The sequence below is a fragment of the Suncus etruscus genome, chromosome 8 (assembly GCF_024139225.1).
Source record: "Suncus etruscus isolate mSunEtr1 chromosome 8, mSunEtr1.pri.cur, whole genome shotgun sequence".
In the NCBI taxonomy this organism is placed as follows: Eukaryota; Metazoa; Chordata; class Mammalia; order Eulipotyphla; family Soricidae; genus Suncus; species Suncus etruscus.
This window is the reverse complement of record NC_064855.1, coordinates 65,793,137-65,806,752: the sequence shown is the minus strand read 5'-3', so window position 1 is coordinate 65,806,752 and position 13,616 is coordinate 65,793,137. Positions and strand designations below refer to the sequence as shown.

General features: G+C 43.6%; 1 protein-coding gene and 1 pseudogene across 1 annotated transcript; one reads left to right on the top strand and one right to left on the bottom strand.

Moving 5' to 3' along the window:
* Nucleotides 1-9,176: 9,176 nt before the first annotated feature.
* Nucleotides 9,177-9,598, top strand: LOC126016307 (ras-related protein Rab-18-like). The gene has a single exon (XM_049778879.1). It carries the CDS (start codon nucleotides 9,216-9,218, stop codon nucleotides 9,444-9,446), a length of 231 nt encoding a protein of 76 aa, XP_049634836.1. The 5' UTR covers nucleotides 9,177-9,215; the 3' UTR covers nucleotides 9,447-9,598.
* A 2,821-nt stretch (nucleotides 9,599-12,419) lies between these two features.
* Nucleotides 12,420-12,817, bottom strand: LOC126016762 (uncharacterized; annotated as a pseudogene).
* Between the last annotated feature and the right edge of the window lie 799 nt (nucleotides 12,818-13,616).

Sequence of the window (13,616 nt, the reverse complement as noted above, 5' to 3'; positions counted from 1 at the left end):
AGTCTGCCAGGAACAATTTTTTTGGTGGGTGGGCACCCAGTGAAGCTCAGGGGTTACTCCTGGATATGCACTCAGAAATAGTCCCTGGCAGGCTGGGGGGACCATATGGGATGCCGGGAATTGAACCTAAGTCTGTCCTTCCTGGTCAGCCGCGTGCAAGGCAAATGCCCTACCACTGTGCTATAGCTCTGGCCACAGGAGCAACTTCTCAGTGCAGTTAGGAATAACTCGAGTGCTGCCGGATGTGGTCCCAAACATTTCCCTGCTAAAACAAATATCTTCCTTAGAGATGACAACATATGTCTCCCATTTGTCCCTGTTTTCAGGTTTAAAGGTTAAAAATCTTTGATTTAAAAAAAAAAAAGAGTTCTGGGGCCGACAAGGTGGCGCTAGAGGTAAGGTGTCTGCCTTGCAAGCGCTAGCCAAGGAAGGACCACAGTTTGATCCCCCGGCGTCCCATATGGTTCCCCCCAAGCCAGGGGCAATTTCTGAGCGCTTAGCTGGGAGTAACCCCTGAGTATCAAATGGGTGTGGCCCAAAAAACAAAACAAAACAAACAAAAATAAACAAATAAAAGCAAAAAAAAAAAAGAGTTCTGTTGGGTTTGAGAGAGATAGCACAGCTGTAGGGCATTTGCCTTGAACATAGCTGAGTCGGCATGGCCTTGGGTTTGATCTTCAGCATCCCATATGGTCCCCGAGCCAGCCAGGAGTGATTTGTGAGCACAGAGCCAGGCTCAAAAACAAACAAACAAAAACAACAAAAAGCCAAAAATAAATAGGTTCTTTATAGGGGCCAGAGAGATAGCATGGAGCTAGGGCATTTGCCTTGCATGCTGAAGGACAGTGGTTCGAATCCCAGCATCCCATATGGACCCCGAGCCTGCCAGGAGCGATTTAGAAAGTAGAGCCAGGAGTAACCCATGAGCATTGCTGGTGTGACCCAAAAACCAAAAAAAAAAAAAAAAAAAAAATGTTCTTTTTATATAGATAGTTTTTTTGTCTTCTTCTTTTTCTTTTTTTTTTTTTTTTTTTTTGCCATACCCAGCGGTGCTCAGAACTTACTCCTGAGGGCTGGAGCAATAGCACAGCAATAAGGCATTTGCCTTACACAGGCCTAACACGGTTTGAATCCCGGAGTCCCATACGGTCCCCTGAGCCTACCAGGAGGTTCTTCTGAGCACAGAACCAGGAATAATCCCTGAGCACCCACCAGGTGTGACCCCAGAACAAAAAAAAGTAAAGCAAAACAAAAGCAAAAAAGTTACTCCTGGCAGGCTCAGGGAACAATATGGGAAGCCAGAGATCTATCCTAGGTCAGCTGCATACAAGGCAATTGCCTACGTGCTGTGCTATCGCTCCAGCCCCTTATAAAAGTACTTTATATTGTATATAGTTTTTTTTTTTTTGTATATAGTTTTTTGGATTCTAATCAGTAATGTTCAGGGCTATTTGTGGCTCAGCAGCATTCAGGAATTACTGCTGGTGATGCTTGAGGGACCACATAGGTTGCTAAACATTGAAGCTGAGTCGGCTGCATGCAAGGCAAATGCCCTACCCACTGTATTTTATGGCCCTATTATAAAATTAAAAATCTTCCTTAGGGAGGCTGGAGTGATAGCACAACAGTAGAGGGTGTGCCTTGCACATGGCTGCCCAGGACATATCTGGGTTCAGTCCCCTTCTTCCCTTATGGTCCCCCGAGCCAGGTGCGATTTCTAAGTGCATAGCCAGGAGTAAACCATGAGTGTCAAAGGGTGTGGCCCAAACAGTAAAAACAAAACAAAAACAAAAAACAAATCTAACCACAAAAAATCTTCTGTAGGGTCAGAATGATAGCACAGAGGGTAGGGTAGTTGCCTACCCTGAATAGCATGAGTGCTGCTAGGTAGGACCAAAAAATAAAAAAAATAAAAAGTAAAAAAACAAAAATAAAAACAAAAAATGATACAAAAGGGGATCAGAGAGATAGCACAACAATAGGGCACTTGCCTTGGACGCAGATCCTGGATGGATAGTGGTTCGAACCTGGCATCACATATGGTCCCTGAGCTTACCAGGAGTGCTTTCTGAGTGCAAAGCAAGGAGTAACTCCTGAGCGATGCTGGGTATGACCGAAAATCAAAACTCAAAAAACAAAAAACATAAAAAAAAAAAACCCAAACCTCAAAAAACAGACAACTACAATTCCGGTGTTCATTCATGTGAAGCTAATGTTGGGTATCAACTTACTGTTAAATTCAGTAGAAAAAATTGTCTTTCAGAGCATTGCTCCCAGTTTAACTTTTTTTTTTTGGAGGGGCACAACTGGTGAGCTCAGGGGTTACTCCTGGCTCTGTGCTCAGGGATCATATGGGATGCCAGGACTCGAACCCAGGTCTGTCTGGCCTGGGTCAGCTGCATGCAAGGCAAATGCCCTACTGCTGTGCTATAGCTCTGGCCACAGAAGCGACTTCTCAGTGCAGTTAGGAGTACCTGGAGTGTTTCTGGGTTTGGTCCAAAATTCTCCCAGGCAAAAAAAAATTATCTTCCTTAGAGATCACAACATATGTCTCCGATTGTCCCTGTTTTCAGGTGTAAAAGGTTGAAAATCTTTGATTAAAAGAGTTCTGTTGTGGGGCCGGGCGGTGGCGCTCGAGGTAAGGTGCCTGCCTTACCTGCGCTAGCCTAGGAGACGGACCGCGGTTCGATCCCCCGGCGTCCCATATGGTCCCCCAAGCCAGGAGCGACTTCTGAGCGCATAGCCAGGAGTAACCCCTGAGCGTCACCGGGTGTGGCCCAAAAACAAAAAAAAACAAAACAAAACAAAACAAAAAAAAAGAGTTCTGTTGTGGCCAGAGCTCTAGCACAGCAGTAGGGTGTTTGCCTTGCATGCAGCCGATTCAGGATAGACCCTGGTTCAAATTCCGGCATCCCTTATGGTAACTGAGCTCCTGCCAGGATTGACTTCTGAGCGCAGAGCCAGGAATAACGCCTGAGAGCCAATAAAAAACAAACAAACAAAAAAGATGATACTAGGGGAGACCAGAGAGATAGCACAATGACAATGGTAGGGTATTTGCCTTGCATGCAGACCATCCAGGACAGTTGGTGGTTTGAATCCTGGCATCCCATATGGTCCCCTGAGCCATCCAGGAGTGATTTCTGAGTGTAGAGCCAGGAGTAACCCCTGAGCACTGCTGAGTGTGTCCCAACCCCCTCAAAAAAAGTTTTTTATGTATAGATAATTTTTTTGTCTTTTTTTTTTTTTTGCCACACCTACGGTGCTCAGAACTTACTCCTGAGGACTGGAGCAATAGCACAGCGGTAAGGCATTTGCCTTGCACGGGGCTAACACAGGATGGACCCTGCTTTGAATCCTGGAGTCCCATATGGGACTGGAGTTCCCCGAGCCTGCCAGAAGAGACTTCTGAACTCAGAGCCAGGAATAAGCCCTGAGCACCTGCCAGGTGTGACTCCAAATAAAAAAAAATAAAAAATGAAGTTACTTCTGGCAGGCTTAGGGAACCATATGGGATGCCAGAGATCTATCCTGGGTCAGCTGCATGCAAAGCAAATGCCTACCTGCTGTGCTATCGCTCCAGCCCCTTATAAAAGTACTTTATATTGTATATAGCCTTTTGGGTCCTGCCCAGTAATGCTCAGGGCTATTTGTGGCTCAGCAGCATTCAGGAATTGCTGTTGGTGATGCTTGGGGGACCACATAAGATGCCAGACATTGAAGCTGAGTTGGCTGCATGCAAGGCAAATGCCCTACTCACTGTATTTTCTGAACCTATTATAAAATTAAAAATCTTCCCTAGGGAGGCCAGAGTGATAGCACAGCAGTATGGTGTTTGCCTTGCATGCGGCTGCCCAGGACATACCTAGGTTCAGTCCCCAGCATCCCAAATGATCCCATGAGCCAAGAGCAATTTCTGAACGCACAGCCAGGAATAAAACATGAGCATCAAAGGGCATGGCCCAAATAACAAAAACAAAAACAAAAACCAAACACATAAAATCTTCCCTAGGGTCAAAGCGATAGCACAATGGGTAGATGGGTGCCTACCCTAAGTAATCCCTGAATGCTGCCAGGTGTGACCAAAAAAAAAAAAAAAAAAAAAAAAGATACAAGAGGGGATTAGAGAGATAGCACAACAGTAGGGCATTTGCCTTGGAAGCAGATCCAGGCTGGACAGTGGTTGGAATCCTGGCATCTCATATAGTCCCCTGAGCCTACCAGGAGTGATTTCTGAGCACACAGCAAGGAGTAACTTTTGAGTGCTGCTGGGTGTGACAGAAAAAACAAAAACAAAAACAAAAACAAAAAAATAAAACACCCCAAAACCAAAAAAACGTGCAATTACAATTTTGGTGTTCATTCATGTGAAGCTAATGTTGGGTATCAACTTACTGTTAAATTCAGCAGAAAAAACTGTCTTTCAGAGCACTGATCCCAGTTTAACTTTTTTTTTTTGGAGGGGCACAACTGGTGAGCTCAGGGGTTACTCCTGGCTCTGTGCTCAGGGATCATTTGGGATGCCAGGACTCGAACCCAGGTCTGTCTGGCCTGGGTCAGCTGCATGCAAGGCAAATGCCCTACTGCTGTGCTATAGCTCTGGCCACAGAAGCGACTTCTCAGTGCAGTTAGGAGTACCTGGAGTGTTTCTGGGTTTGGTCCAAAACTCCCCCAGGCAAAAAATATATCTTCCTTAGAGATCACAACATATGTCTCCGATTGTCCCTGTTTTCAGGTGTAAAAGGTTGAAAATCTTTGATTAAAAGAGTTCTGTTGTGGCCAGAGCTCTAGCACAGCAGTAGTGTGTTTGCCTTGCACAGATTCAGGATGAACCCGGTTCAAATTCCAGCATCCCATATGGTAACTGCATCTGCCAGGAGCGATTTCTGAGCACAGAGCCAGGAGTAATCCCTGAGCACCAAAAAAAAAAAAAAAAAAAAAAAAAAAAAAGATGATACTAGAGGAAGGAGACGGGAGAGAGAGCATAATAGTTGGCATTTGCCTTAAACGCAGGCCATCCAGGACAGATGGTGGTTCAAATCCCGGCATCCCATATGGTCTCCTGAGCCTGCCAGGAACAATTTCTGAGCATAGAGCCAGGAGTAACCTTTAAGCAAAGCCGGGTTTGACCCTAAAAAAAGAAAAAAAAAATACCCACCTGAAATTTTGAGGCCAGAGCGATCAGATGAAAATGGTTTGAATCCCTGCATCTGATATGGTCCCCTGAGCCTGCCAGGAGTGAATTCTGAGTGTAAAGCCAGGAGGAACCCCTGAACTCTGACGGGTGTGACCCCAAAACCAAAAAACAAAAGAAAACAAAAAATTCCACCTGAAATTTTGGGGCCAGAGGCATCCCATATGGTCCCCCGAGCCAGTAGCCATTTCTGAGCGCATCACCAGGAGTAAACCATGAGCATCAAAGGGTGTGGCCCAAATAGAAAAGAAAAACAAAAACAAATCAAAACAAATAAACAAAAATTCAAAAAACAAAAAGAAACCCATCCACAAAACATCTTCCCTAAGGTCGGAGCAATAGCACAGTGGGTAGGGTGCCTACCCTGAGTAACCTCTGAGTGCTGCCAGGTGTGACCAAAAAAAAGTAAAAAAAAAAAAAAAAAAAAAGATGATACAAGAGGGGACCAGAGAGATAGCACAATAGTAGGGCATTTGCCTTGAATGCATATTCAACTGGACAGTGGTTTGAATCTCGGCATCGCATATGGTTCCTTGAGCCTACCAGGAGTGATTTCTGTGTGCTGTTGTGTGTGACAGAAATCAAAAACAAAACAAAAAGCAAACAAAAAAAACCAAAACAAAAAACCATACAATTACAATTTGGGTGTTCATTCATGTAAAGCTAATATTGGGTATCAACTTACTGTTAAATTCAGCAGAAAAAAACTGTCAGAGTATTTCTCTCAGTTTAAATTTTTTGGGGGGACACACCTGGTGAGCTCAGGCGTTACTCCTGGCTCTGCACTCAGAAATCACACCTGGAAGGCTCAGGGGACCATATGGGATGCCAGGAATCGAACCCAGGTCTGTCTGTCCTGGGTCAGCTGCGTGCAAGGCAAATGCCCTACTGCTGTGCTACAGTTGTGGCCACAGGAGCGACTTCTCAGTGCAGTTAGGAGTACCTGGAGTGTTTCTGGGTTTGGTCCAAAACTCCCCCAGGCAAAAATTATCTTCCTTAGAGATCACATAAGTCTCCATTGTCCCTGTTTTCAGGTGTAAAAGGTTGAAGATCCTTGATGATTCAAAGAGTTCTGTTGAGCCAGAGCTATAGCACAGCAATAGAGCGTTTGCCTTGCATGCAGCCATTTCAGAATAAACCCGGTTCAAATCCCGACATCCCAAATGGTAACTGCGTCTGCCAGGAGCAATTTCTGAGTGCAGAGCAAGAAGTAATCCCGGAATGCCAAAAAAAAAAAAAAAATAAAAATAAAAGATGATGATACTAGAGGAGACCAGAGAGATAGCACAACAGTAGGTCATTTGCCTTGCATGCAGCTGACCCAGGACAGACAGACCTGGGTTCGATTCCTGGCATCCCATATGACCCCTAAGCACAGAGCCAGGAGTAACCCCTGAGCTCACCAATTGTGCCCCTCCAAAAAAAAAAAAGTTAAAAGTTATGGTCCCCTGAGCCTGGCAGGGGCGATTTCTGACCGCAGAACCAGGAGTAACCCCTGAGCGCTGCTGGGCGTGACACACAGAAATAAAACACCTGAAAATTTGGGGCCAGAGCGAGCGTATGGAGGTGGTTCGAATCCCGGCATCTGTTAAAAAAAAAAAAAAAAAAAAAGACTTCTATTGGGGTTGGAGCAATAGCACGGCAGTGGGGCATTTGCCTTTTACGGGGATGATCCAGGGCGGACAGACTTGAGTTTGATTCCTGTAATCCCATGTAGTCACCCGAGCCTGCCAGGATGAGTTATTTTTGGGGAGTGTTGGTGGGGGCACACCCTGTGATGCTCAGGGGTCACTCCTGGCTATGTGCTCAAAAATCGCTCCTCCGTGGGGGACCATATGGGACATGGTAGGATGCAACCATGGTTCTTCCTAGATTAGCGTGTGCAAGGCAAACACCTTACTGCTTGCTGGACAGCTCCGTGCCCCCAGGAGCAATTTCTGACTGCAGAGCCCAGAGTAACCCTTGAGCGCAGATGGTATGACCCAAAAACAAACCAAAAAAAAAAAAAAAGAGTTCTGTTGAGGTGCGGTATCGACAGCACAGGGTAGGGCATTTGCCTTGCACAGGGCTGAACTGCGTTTGATCTTTGGCATCATATATGGTTCCCTGAGCCTGCCAGGGTAACTGCTCAGTCAGTACAGAACCAAAGTAACGCCCTGAGCACTGCCAGGTGTGATCCATAAAACAAACAAACAAAAGAGCCTCCTTGTTGTGTTTCAGACAAGTCATTTCATTCTTCCAGTAACCTGCGAAGGGGCTAGAGATTGGACTAAGATTTCTGATGAAGTCAGAGAGCTACTGTGGTTGGTTGGTTGGTTTGTTTTCCTCTTTCCTTTGAAGGCCCAGCAATTCTAAAATGTTAACTGAATATAGCTGTATTGGATTTACAAGATTTCTAGACAAGTAGAACATGGGTGCAAAGCATCCTCGTTTGATAGCTCTAGGAACTGTTTTTAAATCTCAGTTTAAGTCGCTGATTCTTTTTAATCATAAACAAGCAATTCATTCCAAGAGTTCAAACACTATTTTTTGGAATTAGAATTGAGATTTTCTTTATTTTTTTTTTTTTTCCTTTTGGTTTTGGACCACCCCAGCTGCAGCGCTCGGGCATTATTCCTGGCTCTGCACTAAGAAATCGCTCCTGCCAGGTCAGGGGACCAAATGGGATGCTGGGTTTCGAACCATCATCTGTCCTGAGTGCAAGGTAAGTGCCCTACCGCTATGCTGGCTCTTTGGTCCCTGTCTTTTTTTTTTTTTTTTTTGTGGTTTTTGGGTCACACCCAGCAGTGCTCAGGGGTTATTCCTGGCTCCAGGCTCAGAAATTGCTCCTGGCAGGCACGGGGGGGGGGGGGGGGGGGGAAGGGGGGGAGGGGAGGTGGAGACCATATGGGACACCGGGATTCGAACTGATGACCTTTTGTATGAAAGGCAAACGCCTTACCTCCATGCTATCTCTCCAGCCCCTGTCTTTCTGTTTTTAACTCACCATTTGAAATACATTGACCACTGTCTGTTTGGTTATTATCACTAAAGGGGCTATAACACTTCTGGACAAGATTCTGTGTAAATATCTTTATTCTGATCAACTCTGAAAATGTACTGGTAGATTGGTAGATTATATGATAAGACTATTTTGCTAGAATTTGGTACAAATCTCCAGTAAAATCATATGAGTTTGCAACAATTTTGGGGAAATCATTTATTATTTATTATATTATTTTACTTGATAGGGACCTGTCCAGGGAACCTATTTCCCTTTGTCTGGTTTATATTTATTTAAGTTCATGGTGCTCTCTTTCATAGTTCACACTACTGTCTGTCAGAAGAATAGTCCATGAGAGTATGACAAGAGAGTGCATTCTGCTGGTGAATATGGTAAGGTATGATAAGAATGTTTCACTCTGCCTCTCTACCCTCATAAATTAGAGATCAACTCTAGTGTTCACAATTTTTGTAGACACAGAAGAAAAAGAATTCTCAGCCTGTTGCTTGGAAGGATCAAGATACATTAAATACTTCATCTGTTACTACATATAATTGTGATGTTGTTTGACTAATAACACTCCTTTGATGAATAAACTGGAGTCCCAGAGATGAGTGACTGAGCTCTGAAGCTCTAAAGTGCAGAAATAAAATGATAGCCCAGCATAAAGTTCATGCTGATTTTCTGGTCTACAGGAACAACGAAATGTATTTCAGCCTCTCTTGAGAACTGGACAAAACTACAGAGATGCTCAAAAGATTCGTAACTATATTAAGAATTAAATGGCCTGGCAGATTTGCCCTGCCAAGCCTGTAAAATTTCACAGGAGTGCTACTATTTCTGGTCAGCAATACAAAGAAACACTTGGCAAATCTCCCCCCAAATACCCCCGCATACCTGCAGTTTTCTGATTCTAACTATCCTTAGAAGAGCGGCGGCGGCGGCGCGCTGCGCATGCGCGGGTCGCTGTGTAATGGTCGAGGAAACCACAGCGGGCGGCCAGCGGGGCGGCGGTAGGTGGAACGGAGCGGGGTCAGCATGGACGAGGACTTGTCGACCACCCTCAAGATCCTCGTCCTCGGCGAGGGTGGCGTGGGGAAGTCGAGCTTGCTCTTGAGGTTCACAGATGATACTTTTGATCCAGAACTTGCAGCAACAATAGGTGTTGACTTTCAAGTGAAAACAATCCCAGTGGATGGAAAGAAGGCCAAACTTGCAATATGGGATACTGCAGGTCAAGAGATTCAGAACATGAACTCCCAGCTATGACAGAGGTGCACAGGTTGTAATATTAGTTTGTGATGTCACAAGGAGAGACACTTTTGTTAAACTGGATAATTGGTTAAATGAATTGGAAACATACTGCACGAGAAATGACATAGTAAACATGCTAGTTGGAAATAAAAGTGACAAGGAAAATCGTGAAGATAGAAATGAAGAACCGAAATTTGCACGAAAATATTCCATGTTGTGTATAGAGTTTTGAGCACAAAACCAGAGTAACTCCTGAACTACACTAGGTATAGCCCGGAGCAAAATATAAAATAAAATAAAATGAACTAAAATAAAATAAAAAACTAAAATAATAAAATAAGATAAATAAACTAAAATAATAAAACAAAATAAAAATAAATAAATAAACCAAATAATAAAATAAAATAAAAAATAAAATGAAAATAAAATAAAATAATTAAAATAAAACAATAAACTAAAATAATAAAATAAAATAATGAAATAAAAGAAAATAACAAAATAAATAAAATAAAATGTAAAATAAAATAATAAAAGAATAAACTGAAATAATAAAATAATAAACGGGTACACAATAACCTAAGGCATGCCTTTTTTTTCAATTCCAGGCTTTCCATATGGTCCCCCAAGCCAGGAGCAATTTCTTATTTTGGGGTCTATGGGCCACACAAGGTGTCACTCAGAAGTTACTCCTGGCTCTGTGCTTAAAATGTCTCCAGTTTTGAGGGACCGTATGGGACACCAAGGTCAGATTGAGCCACTCTTCTTTCTAGGGTAGTGTGGGCAAGGCAGATGCCATAGTGCTCATGCCACAGCTCTGGCCCAAAGCCAGGAGTAATTTCTTAGCCCATAGCCAGGATTAACCCCTGATCGGTACCAGGTGTGGACAAAAAATGCAAAAAAAAAAGAAAAAGAAAGGAAGGAAGGAAGGAAGGAAGGAAGGAAGGAAGGAAAAGAAAGAAAGAAAGAAAGAAAGAAAGAAAGAAAGAAAGAAAGAAAGAAAGAAAGAAAGAAAGAAAGAAAGAAAGAAAGAAAATGTTTTCAGTGGTTGAAGCAGTGGAGCATGCAGTAGGGAGTTTGCCACGCATGCAGGAACATAAGAGCAGGGTGATTTGATCAAATGGAGTCCTATATGGTCACACAAATCAGGAGCGATTTCTGAGGATATAGCACTGAGGTGCTCAGATGCTGAGCACTACCTCTGAGGCACAACACACACACACACACACACACACACACACACACACACACACAAAACTGTCTTCCGTGGTCTAGAGAATTGGTGATAGTAGTATTACATTAGAGTTGCACGCGAACACATATGACACCCCGTGGTTTGCTCCACAGGCATTCCATATTATTCTCCAAGCAAGAAGCAATTTTTGAGCACAGAGCCAGTGTAACTCCTGAGATACACCGGGTGTAACCCGCAGCAAAATATTAAATAAAATAAAATTAAATGCACTCTGATCATTTGAAATTTAGAGAAGAGGAAAAGGATGATAGCTTTATGTGTTAGAGAACATGCTTCACATGGTAAAACTCCAGGTTTAATTTCTTGAATGGAGCTCTGTTCTGATGAAGGATTACTACTGAACATTACTAGGTTTGACTCACATCAAACTCTATCCAGATGAAAAACTAAGTACTCTTCAAAAGCGTAAATTGAGGGGTTGGAGAATTAGAACAGCAGCAGGGCATTTTCCATGCACAAGACTGAACCAGGATGGACCTGGGTTTTTTCCTAGCATCCAGGGGGACTGAACTATGTATGGTCTGTACCTAGTTGAGCTTGTTCAAGCAAAAGGCCTAATGCTTGCGACATCACTCTGTCCCCATATTGAGGCCAGGCTGCGGTTCAACACATGGGCATCCCATATCATTCTCCAAGCCAGGAGCCATTTCTAAGCAAATAGCCATGATTTACCCCTGTCACTGGGTATGGTACAAGCCAGGAGCGATTTCTGAGCACATAGCCAGGAGTAACTCCTGAGCGTCAGAGAGTGTAGCCCCACATCAAAATATTTAATAAAATTCAGTCTTATAATATACATATTAGAGAAGAGGTACAGGATGATATATTTATAAATTAAAGAACATGCTTCATATGGTAAAACCCCAGGTTTTACTTGCCAGGAGCAATTTCATTTTTTAAAATTTTTCTTGGTTTTAAGACACAACTGGTAATATTCAGGAGTTATTCCTAGCTCTGTGCTTAGAAATTAAATTACTCATTGGGGCCCGGAGAGATAGCACAGCGGTGTTTGCCTTGCAAGCAGCCGATCCAGGACCAAAGGTGGTTGGTTCGAATCCCGGTGTCCCATAGGGTCCCCCGTGCCTGCCAGGAGCTATTTCTGAGCAGACAGCCAGGAGTCACCCCTGAGCACAGCCGGGTGTGACCCCCCCCCCCAAAAAAAAAAAGAAAAAAAAAATAAATTGCTCAAGGCTTGGGGAAACATATGACACCAGACGATTAAACCAAGGTCTGTCCTAGTTTAGAGCTTTCAAGCAAAAGACTTACTGCTTGCACCATCATTCTGTCCCCATCACGAAGCCTCCTTGCATTGCAAGGGTGGTCAATATGGACAGGCTAAGGCATGACAAGTATGTCCTTACATTTTTATTGAAATGTAGATAAACTTGACCAAGAATTGTCAATGGGGCCCATTGAGCATCTGAGTAGTGATTGAGAAATTCCCTCAATATTAGTGCAAGCATTATCTAAATACTCCGTTAATTTTTCTCTTATAAACATATATTTTATGTTTTTTTGTTTTGTTTTGTTTTGGTTTGTTTTTTGGGCCACACCCGGCAGTGCTCAGGGGTGACTCCTGGCTGTCTGCTCAGAAATAGCTCCTGGCAGGCACGGGGGACCCTATGGGACACCGGGATTCAAACCAACCACCTTTGGTCCTGGATCGGCTACTTGCAAGGCAAACACCGCTGTGCTATCTCTCCGGGCCCATTTTTATGTATTTTTTCATTCCAGGCTCAGATCAAAAACCTCTTTGATAAATCAGTAATCCCGGAGGTGAACCTCCGGGCCTCGTTTATCTGATGAATTCATCATGTCCGAGCACTGCACCTTTGCGGAATCAACTCTGGGCTGGGACTGAACTAGCCTCAGGTGATTCTGCCACCTCCAGGAAGGCCTCACTGCATGGGCCCAAGCAGGGGGTTTCCCAGGAGGGAGATTTTTCTCATCCCGGATCAACACTGGTGGAGCTGAGGGTGGGGGTTTTACCTGATCCAATAAGATCAAGGAGTAGGTGAGGGAGGGTCGCTGGGGTGGGCTAACATACTTGCCTTGCACACTCATGCTCACACACTCATCACCACACCCCAGGTTGCACTGCCCCCTAGTTTATGTATTTTTCCTTTTACTATACATCAATATTTTTCAGATTCCTTAAGCATTCTGAAATAGAAGCTCATTTTTATTATGTAACATTATAAAAGCACATCATATAAAATCTAAATCCTTATCTCTTTTACTGGGCAGGAAGTAAAAGTGTCCTCCATCTAATCAATTTTATTCCATCAATTCTTAGACCTATTGAATTAGAGTTTGAATTGTAACCTGAGTCTTAGGTGATATATAGGAACCAAAACATGAGAAGTATTAATTGAATTGAAAGTCTGAAGCTTACTTGGTAGTAAGTATGTGACTCCAGAATATTGCTAGGTTTGACTCAAATAAAACACCCATCAAGACAAAATATTAAATAGTCCTAAAAATATCAAATTGAGTGGCTGGATATTTAGCTCAGTGACAGGGCATTTTCCTTGCAGATGGCTGAACCAGGATGGATCTGGGGTTGTTACCTGGCATCCCATAGGTACCCCTGAGTGCAAGGTGCAATTTTTTTTTTTCCTTTTTATAATTTGTTTTGTTTTGTTTTGTTTTTGTGCCACACCCAGTGATGTTCAGGGTTTTTCCTGGCTATGTGCTCAGAAATTGCTCATGATTTGAGGCTGGAGTGGTGGCGCTAGAGGTACAGCGTCTGCCTTGCAAGCTCTAACCTAGGAAGGAACAGGTTTGATTCCTGGCATCCCATATGGTCCCCCCAAGCCAGGAGCGATTTAGAGCACATAGCCAGGAGTAACCTCTGAGTGTCAAATGGATGTGGACCACCCAAAAACAAACAAACAAAAAAAGAATTTGGTCATGGCTTGGGGAACCATATG